General features: G+C 42.5%; 1 protein-coding gene across 3 annotated transcripts; it reads right to left on the bottom strand.

Moving 5' to 3' along the window:
* Positions 1-3,157: 3,157 nt before the first annotated feature.
* Positions 3,158-17,285, bottom strand: LOC136430345 (aromatic-L-amino-acid decarboxylase-like). Of its 3 annotated transcripts, none has more exons than XM_066420868.1 (9): positions 8,592-9,860; positions 7,072-7,303; positions 6,630-6,779; positions 6,103-6,286; positions 5,752-5,908; positions 4,718-4,934; positions 4,404-4,572; positions 3,901-4,007; positions 3,158-3,724 (listed from the first exon to the last, which is right to left on the bottom strand). In XM_066420868.1, exons 1-9 carry the CDS (start codon positions 8,751-8,753, stop codon positions 3,441-3,443), a joined length of 1,662 nt encoding a protein of 553 aa, XP_066276965.1. In that variant the 5' UTR covers positions 8,754-9,860; the 3' UTR covers positions 3,158-3,440. The 3 variants fall into 3 exon arrangements, with proteins under 3 accessions (XP_066276965.1, XP_066276966.1, XP_066276964.1); XM_066420867.1 differs by lacking the exons at positions 3,158-3,724; positions 3,901-4,007; positions 4,404-4,572; ... (3 more) ...; positions 6,630-6,779; positions 7,072-7,303 and adding exons at positions 10,329-10,435; positions 10,899-11,067; positions 11,218-11,434; ... (3 more) ...; positions 15,435-15,666; positions 16,907-17,285 and having other exon boundaries at positions 9,010-10,141; XM_066420869.1 differs by lacking the exons at positions 5,752-5,908; positions 6,103-6,286; positions 6,630-6,779; positions 7,072-7,303; positions 8,592-9,860 and adding exons at positions 12,175-12,331; positions 12,503-12,686; positions 12,871-13,020; positions 15,435-16,495.
* Positions 17,286-17,381: the final 96 nt, after the last annotated feature.

Raw genomic sequence — 17,381 nt, 5'->3', positions numbered from 1 at the left:
TTCTAGTAGACCCTCGGTACGGAAACCAAAGAACATGCTGCCCTGCATGTGTGCCGGGGAGGCCCGAGAAAGGAACCACCTGTCACTTGTAAGTTGTATGCCCTAGATCCGCTGGCGACCCGTGTTCTTCCACCCTTTCCTTCAGCACGTTTTGTTAACGAGACTAGGAAGCCACAGCCAAGTAACAATGAACGGATGTCCTGTTCATGTTCGTCTCGTACGGATTAGGCCTGATAAGTGTCGTCCAGCCCTTATTTACATTTGTTCAAGGGCTTTTGTTTTAGAAATAAACTCTAAAAAGCAGCGTTCAACTTAGAAAGAACGAAACGATTCGTGGAATTGTTTTTAATTTCAACCACCGAAAATGCGCGACAAAACACGTTTGCTATGTGGTCAATCAAGGAACATTTTGAGAGCACCACACACGAGATGTATCGTGATTGATAACCATAACTTACCATGTACGCGTGACAACTCAAAACGAAATGCCACCCGAGTTGAGGTCTGGACCCGCGCGCGAAAAAAGAGGCTATGATGAACATCGCAGCACAGTAGTAGTAGTAGTTATAGTTTACCTTAATTCAAAAGTATTGAGTTACGAGAACTACCCACCAAGAGTAAGATTAAGACAAAATTCAATTTACACGGGGAACCTGACATTACCATTTCCAATGTCTGTTTCACTTTTAACCATCCCCTATAACTGAAGAGGTACCTCTCTTCGTGTTGTCTACATGTATCATAGAAGTTGGCATGTTACAGACAAGACGGATCCCAATTTTCATATTTCGGCTGTAACAAAGTTTTTAATTCACAACCACATATTCAACAAGAGCCGACCTTTCGATGACCGTCTGCCATTTCCTTCCGAGCGATGACAGGCGACCAACGAAACGTCGGCTCTTGTTGAATATGTGGTTGTGAATAAAGAACTTTGATATAGCCGAAATATGAACATTGGGATCCGTCTTGTCTGTAACATGAAATTATTCACAGATGGTCAGCTAAAACAACGGTTCAAAATGTACACGCTAAAACATGATTAAAGAGAAATAGTTATTTCTGAAGGTTACCTGCCAGCACAGTTGCGAGGAGGACTGCCGTGTGAGTGAACACGTCCCATTTACTCATCTGCATCATCTCAGCTTCAGTCCAGTGTCCTCTGGACCGCAGATCTACACCCGGACGGGTTTCAACACGAGCTGCACATGGGGAACTGTTGAAGACAACCTGTTCTCGGCGTGCTTATATGATTATATGCAAATATTGAATGTTGGCAGTACACCAACGGGATGGCGGAGGCGTTATTTTGATGATAACAGAAGTTTACAAATAAAACCAAATGTCAACTCTGTCATTGACAGACGTTTTCCGCGAAAAGTACAAGATATCACTGCGCTCTGTTGGTATAGGCGGAAAGCCATATCCTTTGTGCGTGGAAGTTGTGCGTGTCTGATTTTTGTGATAAAGAATTGACGTCCTCACTGTTTGTAAACCGCTGCTGTGGTATTACATGTTCTCGGAGCCTGTCCGGAAGCTCCTGCCGCCGATCCGTCTGTACCACCCACGGTGTGCGCATGAGCAACACGGACAGACGGATGCAGAAACTGTCGGTAACTTTGGCTAACGTATTGCACTCTTAGTCCCTTGAAATAAATGATTTTCAGACACTGATCTACAAATGATTCATAGTTATATATCTGATTTTGATAGTTTTCCATGTGTAAACTTGTCTTCCTGCATAACTTGCCATAAGATGGAACCCTCAAAATCAAAGGAGACACACGAAATATAATATAACAGTTATCCCGCACTCGGTTGCATGACAATCAAACGGTTTAAAATCAATCAAACGGTTTATTGTGAAAAACAAGAGACTGGCAGCAATGTGCTAAACTATGCCTTGGTGTACAAACAGAGCACCACTGCATTAAGACAATTATAAGTCCTTAATTAAAACCTTATATATGAAGTTTAGAAAAGTCATAAAATCACGCAGGGGATTAAGCATATTGTTAATTAATACGTAATAGAGCAAATACATATGTTGAGTTACACGTGGAGGAAAACATAGAACATTACATACACCTTATTTCATGTGGTCATAATTTTCCAACTGTTTAACAGGGTTATCATGTACGGTATGCTGCTTCGTTTGAAACGTTCAGCTCTGGGTCTGACATAGTCTATTTGATTGCTGGAACGTGTGGTGCGTTCAGTGACAGCCCCTGGTGTTTGTGGTAGCCAATGACGGAAGTCTGGTGATCGAAGAAGTTCCCCGGCAAAGCTCAGGCAAAGGTAATCTGTATCTCTTCGCTGATCTAGGGTAGGTAAGTTCAGTATCCTACACTCCCCAGGATATGAAGTGTACTCTGAACGGAGTATTGTCCGACGCACCTCGATTCAGCGTCGCTGACGTCATGAGGACGAAGTCTGCAAGTGAAGTTTATCACAATGCTGTATAAAGACCATAATATCGTCTTCATCAAACAGCCACCACCAAACAGTGTTCTACACGTGTATATTGGGAAAACTATCAGACAATTTTCAACAGTAATCCTGATATTTGCCCACACATATTTTGACGCATGGTGTCTACGATATGAAATTCGATTGACTGTCAAAAAAGACTAATCTTACTGACAAATATTCTTCATCCATATGAGCTGTGTGGTTTTCTATTAGCAACTTTTGCCGTTTTACTACAGAATTTGTAACGTTACAGTTGACCTTCAAAAAAAGTAGGTCAACATCATGACGCTGATGACGTGGTTACATGACTCCTTATCGCATCTATTCAGATGGCTGAACCAGCTTCCGCAAAGGAAGGCTTTCCGTGACTGACACTTGTTACCATTTCCCCCAAGTAGCGCTTTCCTTGCCTGTGTTTATGTAATGATGCTTGGGACTGAGTCACCGTGAGCTCCAAGCTATCAAATTTGTGTCTCCCTTAGAATAGTGTAGCGGAACTCTTACTCTACATCACGCCATGTTGCTTACATGACATTGGACTCGGCCATAGATTATTTCTGACCAATACTGAAAATGTTGAAATTTTCGCGGTAGTTCGATGCTCGCGGTTTTTGCCGTAACCACTCTTTGTTTCCACCGCGAACGCTCCATTTTCTCCCTATAACAAAATTTAATCCCCGCGAGGTTAAATGTATGTTGGTTGATATTTTTTAGAAACACCATGACAGCCGCGTGTGAAAATGCCCCTTTGTCTCAGGCACGTACTAGTATGCCTCTCTTGTCGCTGGACAATCCCTCGATATAATGAGAGACGCCATTACATCGTGTTATATAATTGCGATCAGTCACTGCTAGCTATAGCTACATGATTAAGTTCAAAAGAGAGAGAGATTCAAAATAAACAATCCATGTTTGAAGACACGCTACTGCTGGGCAGTTTTTCACTATTACGATGGTGCTGAATCGCTCTAAGCATTGCTTTGGAAGGACCCCCACAGATGGCCACGTTTCTCTCGGATCAAGGAGAAGCACAGATCGATATGCTCAATGTGGGTCCTGAAGCACAGGACACAGACACGCAGGTAGAACTGGCCGTGGAGTGTAGCGGCCGTCATGAAGATTTTCTCGTCTGAAATCAGGTCGTTCAGGAGCTGTTGGTTGAAGTTGTTGATATCGACGCCAGGTGGCGCTGTAGCACGAAACACGACCACAGACAGCTCTGGCTCCGATGGAAGCTCGAAGTCTCCAGTTTCTATCGATTGAGAAAAAATATTATTTCAGTTTTAGTTACACTGGTAATAAAATCAACAAAAGACAATTATAAATTCCAAACGAAGATGCCAACCCCACGGAATGCCTGGAATTGGTTGTAAAAAACATGGGGACATCCACCCCAAGCATTGAGACAAAATGTCCTTTTCATTGTACCTTTTAGCTTCCCGTAGAAGTAACGTGCCAGTAGGAGTTTCTCTTCCAGGGCCGCACGGAAAACTCCAACACCAAACACTTTCAGTGGAAGCCACATCTGAGCACCTCTATAACCCCAACAGATTAAAACATACATGTCTTCTATATGGTTGCCGTTAAAGACTTTAAGGAATGAAAGGTAATGGTATGCTAAATGCAATGTCAAAATGTTTGCCAAATGAAGCCCCATACTATATACCTGACGTTCTAATGCCCTTATATTTAGTATGAAGGAATAGAAAAATTTGAGGGCGAATCTCTAAATAGGCAATGTCAAGAGAAGATATAAATGTACACGGCAATGCTTTGAAAAAAGCAGCGTCAGTGTGCACCAGAAAGGAAACGGCCAATCTATTAACAAGTGTATTATCACTAGCTAAAGGGAAGAAAAGGAAATTCTACAGAACGTAAATGTGGGCTACTTGAAGTGTTAATGCGATTATCAATTACCAAATACATTTCACCTGAAAGACCGGGTCAGTTCAAAGGACAGCTCACATGGAGACAGATGTTCAGCTGAAAAGAACTGCATTCCCTTATACACGTTGGTTGTTTCCTCAAAGGAGCAGCACTGTTGGAGCTTCTTTCCGTCTTTCACCACAAGAACTCCGACACCACTGGGTACGAAAAGCCCTGCGAATAAAGGAAAGGTTAGTGGCATAACCGTAGAAGCATGAGTTGAATGAACTATTTCCATATTAGAGCAGAACAACATGTTTTACTACAAATAACTATTTGTGGATAACGAATAAGTTTCGCTTAGATTCTTAATGCAGACCTTTATGTGGGTTGACCACAATTGAATCACTCCGTTCCACACCAACAAACAGCTGTTTCATTTCGTCACAGAGCGCGAAAAACCCTCCATAGGCGGCATCAATGTGGAGCCAGAGTTGGTGACGCTCACACACATCAGCGATGTCCTCCACAGGATCCACACTTCCGGTCAGCGTGGTGCCCACAGTTGCCACGACCAGGAAGGGCAGCAAACCGGCCTGGTTGTAAATAAGTTACAGTAAAGTAAGGATTTGTTCCGTCAGCAAAGTTATACGAGCATTAATGTTTGTCTGGTATAGGATTAAGATTAATTATGGCACTTTTGCATTAATTCAAATTTATTTGCATACTTGGTATCTGTTAATGTTCCACCTGCCATTTACTACATGTTACATGTATTTGAGTCACATAATGGAAAACACTGCAAAGATTTTTCCTCTTTAATGATGCAAATTAAGTTCAAATTTGTATAATTTGCGTCTCAATGTGTATATCTCTGTCTAAGCTACCTGCATACTAAATACCGTCGTTCCTTTGTTTCGTTATTCTCCTTGGAAAAGTTTGACAAAAACGCCCCTGCAGTTCCAGAGCAAGCTGCTAGGTGGCCCAAACCACTACTACTTCTTCCTTACATCACAAGATATCTGCAACCAGAAAGTCAAGACCTTATCACGTCCAGGTCAAGAGATACAAAAAACGGAACTTCTGCTGCAGTACCAGGGTCACATATCGGGGGGCCGAAAAACTTGACCTTTGTCTTCCCAACATCCACCCACGTACCAAATATCATCACAATACATCCAGAGGTTCTTGAGTTATGCTGACTACAAAAATCCGGAAACACAATCGCACAGACACACAGACACACACACAGACATGCCAAAAACAACATATCCATTTTTCATGGAGATGATAATAGACAAGTATCAAGTATAACTATGGATAATACAGAGGCATGCAGAGGTCTTTGAATGAAGGGAAGAAAGTCACGTGTTAGTAAAATTTCCCATCCATGAATTGTTGGAATTGTCTCACTTCCTTGTCTTCCTTGATCTGCCTTTCAAGAGCCGCTGCTGTCATCCTGTACGACTGGTCCACTGGAGTTTTCTTCACTGTAGCCTCCCGCATCCCAACGGCCCGAAGTCCCTTCTCTACAGCATAATGGGTGAACTCACTACAATAAATCACACATCTGTGGGGAGAAATCAAAGACATCAAAGTTTCATCATCTGTTCTTGGTGGTTCAATTACATGTATTGTCATTCTTGGTTAGCGTTTGCCATCTGATCCCCATAAAAAGCTGGCATTATCATTATATACGGGATTCTACGAATAGCTTATACAACTTATGAAAGTTATATCAATGCGCTATATAAAAACACATACCTGTGAAAGTCTGCGGCTTTGAATTCCCTACTGTCCCGTGCGACAGCTAACGCAGTGAGAGTGGCGAGAGAACCTCCAGATGAAATGTTCCCAGCGTGCCCTGCGGGGTAGCCGAACAGGTCTGCCACCCATTTGATCAGCCTGTTTTCCATCTGGACGGCTGCTGGGCTCTCCAAATGAACCACTGTTGTGTTTATCGGAACATGTTAGATAATTATCGCATTTTTCAGTTTCACTCCCGTCCCAGAAGTAAGATAACTTTGGGGTTCATCTTCAAAGCAGATCTTTCGATCGCTATAAGACCGTATCCAACTGGCAAATGAAGTTTTCGTCGCCACCCAACTTTGCCAGTTGGTTACGGTCTTATAGCCATCGAAAAATCTGCTTGGAGATTACTTTTGGGTATGCGCTGACAGGTAGGTGTTTTTTTAAAAACTTTCCATGTAAACTCGTACTGAATGAAGACAATATCACAGTTACGGTACTACTTAAGTCAACTTTCACCAGGTACAAGTTGAAGTACACACCTGAGAACGTCGTGAAGGCTGCAGGAAGGAAACCACCCAGGGCTGCGGGATATGTTCCATGTCCAGACGGAATAAAACCAAAGAACATTGGATGGCCCGGGATGACTCCTGCTCTCACCAAACGGTCGTTGAGGTCTTGCATGACGGAGTCTGTACATACATAGATGGAGAGAAGCTGTTGACAATCGAAGCTGATGTCAATCATATATTTGTCGTAGAGTATGTACTAAATGCATTTTTGTTTGTAACAGTATTCCATAAGATTATCAATGTATCAATTCGCTCAGAACTGGTAACGTTATTGCCAACCCTTGGCTTTGTACCCCCTGTTAGACGACCGGATGCTTTGACCACCAGCCTTCTGCAGTATCTGTGTAATCATTAGTAACTTCACCAATACCTGTTCTAACTAAAGGAATTTGCATCTTATCATTTTACTCACCAAACTCGGCTGGGCTTTCGCTGATGTCGTCCATAGTTTCAAGGCTTTCATGGTCCAACATCTTGATCGGTCCTAAGGTCAATTTTGTTACGCTGTCATCATGAGTGTTGATTAACTTTACGGTCTTCTTAGTCATGGCATCCCGGTCGACCTCCTGGACCTCTAAAACAGAGGTCTGCAGTTTCAGGTCTGCTAGCCTCTGACTAAGGCTGTGATTTGTTTCTGCCATTGCCTGGAAAGAAAATGATATAGATTCGTTCAGTTACTTGTTTTCCCTATATGTTGATTAAAACTGTATGCCAATAAAAAGCAATCATTGTAACTCCCAATCCACCCTCTCCTCATCACTATGCCTTTGTATCCCGCTGCCTACTTGCATATCGTCGGGACCATGGCCAGAGAGCAAAACAAAAGAAAGAGAGCACAATGTCATGGCATGTAACGTTATTTGTGACGGTAACAACAGATCAACTACGACATTAGATTTCAACAATAACTGGCGGGCATCTTTGATTAATTACATTTTGGAGTCAAGCCCCCCCCCCCAAAAAAAAGTACTAGATAATTCACCTATCCCTCACGGCCATTCTAAGCCTCTGCGCCATATTTACACATAAGGCCACACCATTATAATTTGTTGGTTCTCGGATTTTTCCACAAAAAAATATGGAGCGAGAAAAACGCGAAAAAAAAGATTTGGCAAAAACATAAGAATAATATGATCATTCAAGTTTCAGCTTGATAAAAGCAAATAGACACTCTAATGTGTCTAATCTTATATCCAACTCATACACGGTACTCCCATTGTACAGTAGATGCACCTGTTTGTTGAAAATCATTGAAAATACTTATAAAAGTTTTTATATTTGTACTTGTCATTCATGAAAGCATTGCATATAGAAAGATCGGCAGACAAAAACCGAATAAAGGCATTTGGGTCATTTTGCTATACTGGGAAATTGTTGAATGGCTTTAAATACTGAGTAACAATTTCCTGAAAGGGGGGTGTGGTGATCTTTTTTTCTTTGGTGGGGGGGGGGGGGGGGGCTTGCGAACCATAGAAGGGGCAACTCTGAGAACCAACAACTTAAAGTGGTGTGGCCTTATGCTGGAATATTAGATACAACGCACACGGTCGTTTGTCGGTATGACTACAGAACCAGTTAACGTAACAAAGGTCAAAGGTAAATAGGACGGCATACGTAACCGCCTTTAGGACGAAGGTCAAATTGAGAACTATTTAAGGGGAAGGGAGTAAAGCAAGCTGCTTCTGTTTTGGTCAGGATCAGCATTATGCACCTACACCCACAGGTAGCATGAGTGCATATGATATTAGCCTGGAGTCCAGCCTTGTTAGCTTTGACCCGCTCCCAATGCCCGCTGGTTGGCGGCTAGCGGACGTTGGTAGCGGGTCAAAGCTAACAAGGCTGGACTCCAGGCTATGTACCATAGTACCATAGTACAGGCTATGTACCATAGCCTGTACTATACCAACACTAGGCAACAGTAACGTTACCAACCTTACAACTCTTACGTTTTGATCCCTCTCGCAGCTCTTTGCAAAGGTCAAAGCTGCTGTATAAGAAACATACCACGGTCTGTTGAAGCTGGGGAATGCTAACATCCCCGGATGTAAAAATGTACATTGACCCTAAGCCCAAATGTGCCCCCTTTGCCCCCATGAGTCATGAGGGCAAACGGGGCAAGGTCGTTGCAAAGAAAAGCACACACAAAGTCAGACAAAGCTATCAGAGAGCAGGTCATGGAAGGGTGAAATTCTGACTAACGGTATCTATTCTAGCCCGAACTGTAGCGACGAAAAAAACAATATTTAGTTTAGTAGAAAAAGTTGGATTTGTCACGATTCACCTTCCACAGTTGGATTTGTCACGATTCACCTTCCACACACGATTCAGCTTCTTAAATCAGTCTTAAGTCTCGTGTAGTATGTCCAATGAAGTTAATGTTTTGATCACTAACGGATCACTACAAGCATGTGCATCTTATCAAATTATTTGGGTACCGTTACATATGCATGTATAAGCCTTTTTGGTGCCTTTCAGACAAATTCTCAGTTATCATAGGGCTGCGTATTCCTCACGAATTGATGTGAGCATCACCACTCCACGACGATGTTACATCCTTCTAGCTCTAAACCAATAGTTTATTCTACCACTAGACCCAAGTCACTGTTCACCTTCAGTAGCCCATGGACACTTAATATTTTCTCGCAACGCTTTTATATCAATGGTATAACAGAACGTCTTGGCTGTTTAATACTCGTCATGTTTACAAGTGATAAAGTTGTAATATAATGATAAACTTATTACACCCAGAAGCGTGCATAAAACATGCAAGGTCTGACAATCTTAGCCACAATCATTGTCTTGCGCTTGTAAGCACGTACAAATGTAGGTGTTGTACATTCCCTCATGTTAACAGACATATGTTCATATCATCATCATCATATTTGTTGTCCTCAGATGACCCCGCGAGGGGCAAAGTAAGGGAGGAGGAGGTCACAGGATAAGGCGGGCAGGCCTGCATCAGGATCAAAATGATATAGTTATACTATTGTTTCTTCGGCCATCTGGTGTGACATCTGACAGTGACTATCATTATCTACAAGTATATATATACGCACATTGGGATACGTACTTGAATATTCCTACAAATATATATCTTGCCAGGCACGACGTCAGAGTATAATCTCAAAAAACCCATCCACGCGTCGCCTAGAATACCAAATGTTGCTTCCCAGTAATGCGGAATGATATTATTTTGCTTTAGGCATCCAAACGGAACGACTTCCAAAGATGACCACGTTTCTCTCGGATCAAGGAGAAGCACAGATCGATATGCTCAATGTGGGTCCTGAAGCACAGGACACAGACACGCAGGTAGAACTGGCCGTGAAGTTCAGCAGGAGTCATGAAGATTTTCCCGTCAGAAATCAGGTCGTTCAGGAGCTGCTGGTTGAAGTTGTTACTGTCGACGCCAGGTGGCGCTGTAGCACGAAACACGACCACGGACAGCTCCGGCTCCAGCGGTAGCTCGAATTCTCCAGTTTCTATCGATTGAAAGAAACATGCTTTTTCAGTTTTAGTTACACTGGAAATGAAATTAATCAAAGACAAATGAATCCCAAACAAAGATACCAATCCCACAGAACACTGTGCCTGGAATTTGTTCTAAAAAACAAAACACGGGCACCATGACGCCATCCAAAGCATTCAGACAAAATGTCCGTTCAGTACCTTTTAGCTTCCCGTAGAAGTAACGTGCCAGTAAGAGTTTCTCTTCCAGGGCCGCACGGAAAACCCCAACACCAAACACTTTCAGCGGAAGCCACATCTGAGCACCTCTATATGGAACAGCACAACAGATTGAAAGATACAAGTCTTCCATGGTTTTCGTTAAAGACTTTAAGGAATGAAACAATATGATATGCTAAATACAATGTCAATGTTCGCCGGATTCAAGGCCCTATATACCTTAAGTTCTGCTACCATTTTTGTAGTCGGAAGGAAGAGAAAATGTCAGGTCGAGTCTCTAAAAAGCATGGACCAACGACTACAATGTGTCAAATAACCCCTGGTCCTGACCTGAGTTTCTAAAAAAGCCACTGTCAAGAACAAAAATGTAATGGTACACGGCAATGGTTTAATAAAAATAAAATCAGTGTCAATGTGCACCGGACAGGAAACGGCCAATCTATCAACAATTGTATTATTAGCATATAAAGGGAAGAAAAGGATATTCTATAAAACGTAAAGGTGACCTACTGGAACTGTGATTGCGACTATAAATTACCAAAGACTTTTCACCTGAAAGGCCGGGTCAGTTCAAAGGACAGCTCACATGGAGACAGATGTTCAGCTGAAAATAACTGCCTCCCATATAACACGCTGGGTGTTTCCTCCAAGGAGCAGCACTGTTGGAGCTTCTTTCCGTCTTTCACCACAAGAACTCCGACACCACTAGGTACGAAAAGCCCTGAGGATAAAGGAAAGGTTAGTGGCATAATCGTAGAAGCATGGAGTTCAATTAAACTATTTCCATATTAGAGCATAAAACTGCCATTCACTGCAAACAATGTCTTGTGGACAACAAGAAGAAAGTTTCACTTAGATTTTTCATAGAAACCTTTGTGTGGGTTGACCACAATTGAATCACTCCGCTCCACACCAGCAAACAGCTGTTTCATTTCTTCACAGAGCGCGAAAAACCCTCCATAGGCGGCATCAACGTGGAGCCAGAGTTGGTGACGTTCACACACATCAGCGATGTCGTCCACAGGATCCACACTTCCGGTCATCGTGGTGCCCACAGTTGCCACGGCCAGGAAGGGCAGCAAACCGGCCTGGGTGTAAGCAAGGAGACCTAGCTATATAACCTCCTTGTTGTAAGTAAGTTACAATAAAGTACGGTTTTGTTCCGTCAGCAAACCGGTCTGGTCGTAATGTTTAAGTTAGTTATAATAAAGTAAGGTTTTGTTCTGTCAGCAAACCTTTACGAGCATGAATTTTTGTCTGGTATAGGATTAAAGCAGCGCCAATAACATGAAAGTATGATTATGGATAATACCGAGATACGCAGAGGTCTTTAATGAAGAGAAGAAAGTCATGTGTTAGTATACGCCAAACTGGATAAAATGTTGAAACTGTCAGAAGTTTCAGACAGCATCCGCTATCTTTCGATTTCGTCAGAGAACATTGCAGAGAGCGCTCTAACGGTTATTCCTCCGCTATCCCCCACAATCTGCAACAAACCAGGGACACTCATTCAATCTCAAATCAACAGATATCCTAGACCGCGAACCCCGCTCGTTTGAACGGGGAGTTAGAGAAGCAATCCCGCCCTCAACAGGAAAAGAGGTCTACGCGTCGAACTTTTCAGGATTTAATTCAGAGTTGTGGTATAAGATATGGTTCTCCAGTTCTTTCCATCAGTTGCTGTCGAAATGGAAAGATAGCGGATGCAGTCTGAAACGTCTGACTGTTTCAAAATTTCATCCAGTTGCTTGAGCATATCTTATTACCTGGATGTCTGACGTATGTGTTAGTATAATTTCCCAGCCATAAATTGACGGAATTTTCTCACTTCCGTGTCTTCCTTGATCTGCCGTTCAAGAGCCGCTGCTGTCATCCTGTACGACTGGTCCACTGGAGTTTTCTTCAGAATAGCCTCCCGCATCCCAACGGCCCGAAGTCCCTTCTGCACACCAAAATGGGTGAACTCACTACAATAAATCACACATCTGTGGAGAGAAATGAATGACATCAATGTGTCATCATCTGTTCTTGGTGGTGCAGTTATTGTCTTTCGTTGGCCATCTAGAGTCGTATGAAAACCGGTATCATTACTACATATGTGCGTAGATGAAGCAATGGCTAATATAACCAGTACATATTTCAGGAGTATATACTACCTGTGAAAGTCTGCGGCTTTGAGCTCCCTACTGTCCCGTGCGACAGCTAACGCAGTGAGAGTGGCGAGAGAACCTCCAGATGAGATGTTCCCAGCGTGCCCTGCGGGGTAGCCGAACAGGTCTGCCACCCATTTGATCAGCCTGTTTTCCATCTGGACGGCGGCTGGGTTCCCCAAGTGAGCCCCTGATGTTTGTTTTTTTTGTTGGAAAAAAAGGGGTTAACTGAATACACATTGTCACTTCTGTCTTTCAATTCAAATTCCAGGTGAACTACAATGGTTGAGGAAACATAGATCATGAACCCAAGGAAGACCTCACACAGTATTGCTTGAGTCAAATTTCTCCAGAGTACAAGGTTATGTACTCACCTGAGTACGTAGTGAAGGCTGCAGGAAGGAAACCACCCAGGGCTGCGGGATATGTTCCATGTCCAGACGGAATAAAACCAAGGAACATCGGATGGCCCGGGATGACTCCGGCTCTCACCAAACGGTCGTTGAGGTCTTGCATGACGGAGTCTGTACATGCATAAATGGAGGGAAGCTGTTGACAATTTCTCCAGAGTACAAGGTTATGTACACACCTGAGAACGTATTGAAGGCTGCAGGAAGGAAACCACCCAGGGCTGCGGGATATATTCCAAGACCAGACGGAACAGAACCAAGAAACATCGGATGGCCCGGGATGACTCCGAATTTTAGCAAATTGTCGTTGAGGTCTTGCATAGCGGAATCTGTGCGTACATGAATGGAGAGAAACTGTTGACAATCGAAGCTAATGTCAACAATTAAGTGGTGTCCGGGCGGCGGAGTGCGGGGTGTTTGGCCCAGAGCAGAGATCCGTTCGAATCCGGGGTCCCTCGATATGTCCCGTTGACGGTGTGCCCTTGGGAAATGTTCCTACACGACTTTTCACTTAATTCTTTCAGTTAGAATTGTAAAATAGATAAGCCTTGTAGTATTGTTGATTTAATGCCATACATTGTAACATGTGCGATTGTTGAGGAATAAAGTTAATTCATTCTTCACTTAGGTGAAAATAAGAGCCTAGCTTCGGTTATGTTTTCGGTTACGCCAGCTGTGGGGTGGGTCTGTATGTCAAGAGCATAACTCGAGAAACCTTGGATGGATCTTCGGGATTTTCAGTAGGTGTGTAGTGGTTGTGCAAAGGAAGGTCAATTTCGAAAATCATTCACCTGGCGTTTTCCAATAGTACTGCATCGGACTTTGCATGTTTGCGTGTTTGTATGTTGACAGCATACCTCGAGGAGCTGTTGACGGTTGTGCATGATATTTAGTGGATGGGTAGGGGTGTGAAACAGGAAGTTCAAGTTCGATAATGGGCCTCCTAGCGGTATTTAAGGCACTGCAGCGGAGCTTCAAAGTTTGAGGACAGATTTTCTGGAGGCGCCAGGTTCATGATTTTTGAGGGGTAGATAGCTTTTGGGACAGGAAGTAAGTGGTGTAAATTAAGGCCTCCTAGCTGCTTGTTTGGAACTGCAGTTGGCATTTTTGTTCTTAATGTTGGAGACGAATAACTCCAGCAGGGATTGACGGATGAGGAAATGAGGAAAGTTTATTAATCCGCTGAACTTGAGCAATGATGCGAATGATGCAATGATGCGAATTTGTAAAGTTTATGTTTGGTATTTCAAGATAGCATAGTCCGTAGTTGTTAGTACTAGTATTCCATGTTATTTGCCGTACATTGTACCGGATGCAATTGTTGTGCAATAAACTTGACTTGACTTAGTGAATATGATGATTGACAGAGTGAGATGCTAATTATACAAACAAATACACTGTGTTTTCAAAATCTATCCAGTTGATCGAGTATCTGTTTCATGTCGTATTTGATACCTGGATGTCATCGACATTCAAACATGTGGCATATGTCACTGGAAAAGAGGGGAATATCGATAGACATCATTTCGGCAAATGCAGACCTAATTTGAATGATTGATAAGAAAATGCTACTAGTTATATAACGCCATATTGTTAAATGGCGGGAATATGATGCTTGCACATCAGTCGGTAAATTTGATATTTTTCGGCGAAGATATGAGGTCGTGGAACTCTACTTAGTAATGTTCTAACTAAAGGAAACTGAACTAGAGTTCCACGACCCCATGCCTTCGCCGACTAATGTTAACCTTTTCGAGTGGCATATCATAAACGTTTCTCATATATTATGCAAATAAGGACCTCATTTGCATGAATTATGTCGGTGGACCATCTTCTCTCCCCCAACAAAACAAGGTGTTCAAAGTAGGAAAGTCTTATCTTAGCAAAGAAGGCCATCGTAGCATTTCTTCAAAAATGATTTGAACGAGGCCCTCCTTTGCATTATGTATATCTGATAATGTCCACATGCATTTAACTTCCAAATGCTACAAGAATGACATCTCCATAATTTACCATTATGAAGTTATAATTTTTGGCATTAATTTTGCATATTTGTTGTTCTTTTGCATAATTTATATCTATTTGTATTATTCTTTCTCAGTTACATATGTCACATGTTTAAGAGCCCTATAATGGGATACAGCGGGTTTATTAACTTTCCTCATTAATCACGCAAATTAGCCCATGATTTGCATAATTAGCATACGATTATGTAAATCATCACTAAAGCGATCTACCTACCAAATTCCTTGACAATCAGTCAACCCCTTCTTGAGTTATTCTCTTTTAAACTTCCTGCAGTTCCAAAATGCCGCGAGGGGGCCCAAACCTACACGATTTACTCTTCCTTACAAGAGCTATCTCTCACTAAAAACTCATGACCATAGCATGTCCAGAACACGAGATATCAAACCTGGAGGTTCCGCTGCAGTACCATACCAAGCCGCTAGGGGGCCCCAAAACGACACACACGCGAATGCTGTCCAAAACATCACCCTCTCGGCGACGGTAAATATCATCCTACTCACCAAACTCGACTGAGCTTTCGTCGATGCCCTCCATAGTTTCAAGGCTTCCCTGGTTCAGCATCTTCATCGGCCCTAAGGTCAATTCTGTTACGCTGTTATCATGCGTGTTGATCAACTCTATGGTCTTCTTAGTCATGACATCCCGGTCAACCTCTCGGACCTCTAAAACAGAGGTCTGCACTTTCAGGTCTGCTAGCCTCTGACTAAGGCTGTGATTTGTTTCTGCCATTGCCTGGAAAGAAAATAATATCGATTCGTTAGGTGACTTGTTTCCCCTACATGTTGATTAGAAATGTATGCACCTCAAGCAATCATTGCAAGTCCGGATCCACCCTCTCCTCATCAATATGCCGTTGTATTTGCAAATCGTCGAGGTCAGAGAGCAAAAACAGGAAGGGAGTATAATGTTATAACATGGGCTAACGTTATGAGTGACGGTAATACTAGTAACCATGACAGATCAGCTACGACAGTAGATATCAATGATAACTGTCGGGCAGCTTTTATCAATGACAATGACATTCCGGGAATCAAGATCCCCACAAAAAAAAAAAGTATAAAATCATTCAACTACTATTCTCACGGCCATTCACTGATGTATTATGAGTGTTTCTCATTTATCATACAAATAACGTCATTATTCACATGAATTATATCGGTTGATCATCTTCTCCACTAAAATAGCAGACGTTGTCTTAAGTATGACAGTGTTATCTTAAAAAAGAAGGCTATCCTAGCATTTTCTGATCAATCATGCAAATTAGGCGCTCACTTGCATAATCTATATTCAACCATGTTCAGCTTCATATAACTTCTAAATGCCACGAGTATGAAGTTCCAGTTATTTACCAATAAGGAGTTACAGCATTTTCTCAAAAATTGTGCAAATTAGGTGTGCATAAGTTTCATCTTACAATGTCCCTCGGTTACATATATGACATTTTTAATAGTCCTATCATGGAATGCAGCGGATTTATAAACTTTCCTCATTAATTATGCAAATTAGGGGCCCAAAAATCTAATCATTTCGGAGTTTTATAAAGACCTACCAACATACCATCAAGATAATCCACCCAGCTATTCTCGAGTTATCGTGTGCATACACACACACACACACACACACACACACACACACACACACACGCACACACACACACACACACGCACACACAGGCGCGCACATACACACAACCTACTTGGCAAAGAAAGGCTGGAATCCAGTGTGTAACCATTGCGATACAACGTACACGGTGGTATGACTGTGGATACCGTATGACGTTACAAATGGAAGAAAAACATAGCAAAGCGGATGGCAACCACGTTTAGGATGGAGGTGAAGTTGTTAACTATGTATGGGGAGGGGAGTAAAGCAAGCTGCACCTGTTTTGGTCAGGATCAAGATTATGCACCTACATTCAGGTAGCTGACATACTTGCATGTAAAATAGTCCGTCCTATACCAACAGTACCAACCTTACAACTGCCACTTTTTGATACCTCTCCTAGATCTGTGCAAATGTCAAAGCTGCTGTATAAGAAATCTACCACGGTGTAACAGTTACCTGTGTTTGTGCTGAGGTATGCCAACATACCCAGAAGTGATTCAAGCGTGTGAAGGACATGGGGGCAACTGGTGACAAGGTCGTCACAAAGAGAAGCACGAACAAAGGTAGAGATGTCACAGAACAGGTCATGGAAGGGTGAAATTCTGACGTTATCTCTTTTAGCCCGAAGCAAAACAAACAACATTGGTAGAGAAAGGTGGATCCGGTCACGGTTCAGCTTCCACACAGATAAATCGGTCTCGCAGTATGTCCAATGAAGTTAATGTTTTGATCACTAACGGATCGCTACAAGCATGTACATTTTATCAAATTATTTACGTACATATGTAAGCCTTTTTGGTGCCTTCAGCCAAATACTCTATTGGCAAAGGGCCTTTTTTATT

The sequence above is a fragment of the Branchiostoma lanceolatum genome, chromosome 3, assembly GCF_035083965.1.
Source record: "Branchiostoma lanceolatum isolate klBraLanc5 chromosome 3, klBraLanc5.hap2, whole genome shotgun sequence".
In the NCBI taxonomy this organism is placed as follows: Eukaryota; Metazoa; Chordata; class Leptocardii; order Amphioxiformes; family Branchiostomatidae; genus Branchiostoma; species Branchiostoma lanceolatum.
Note: the sequence above shows the minus strand (reverse complement) of the source record. Positions and strands in the feature narration are given on the sequence as shown.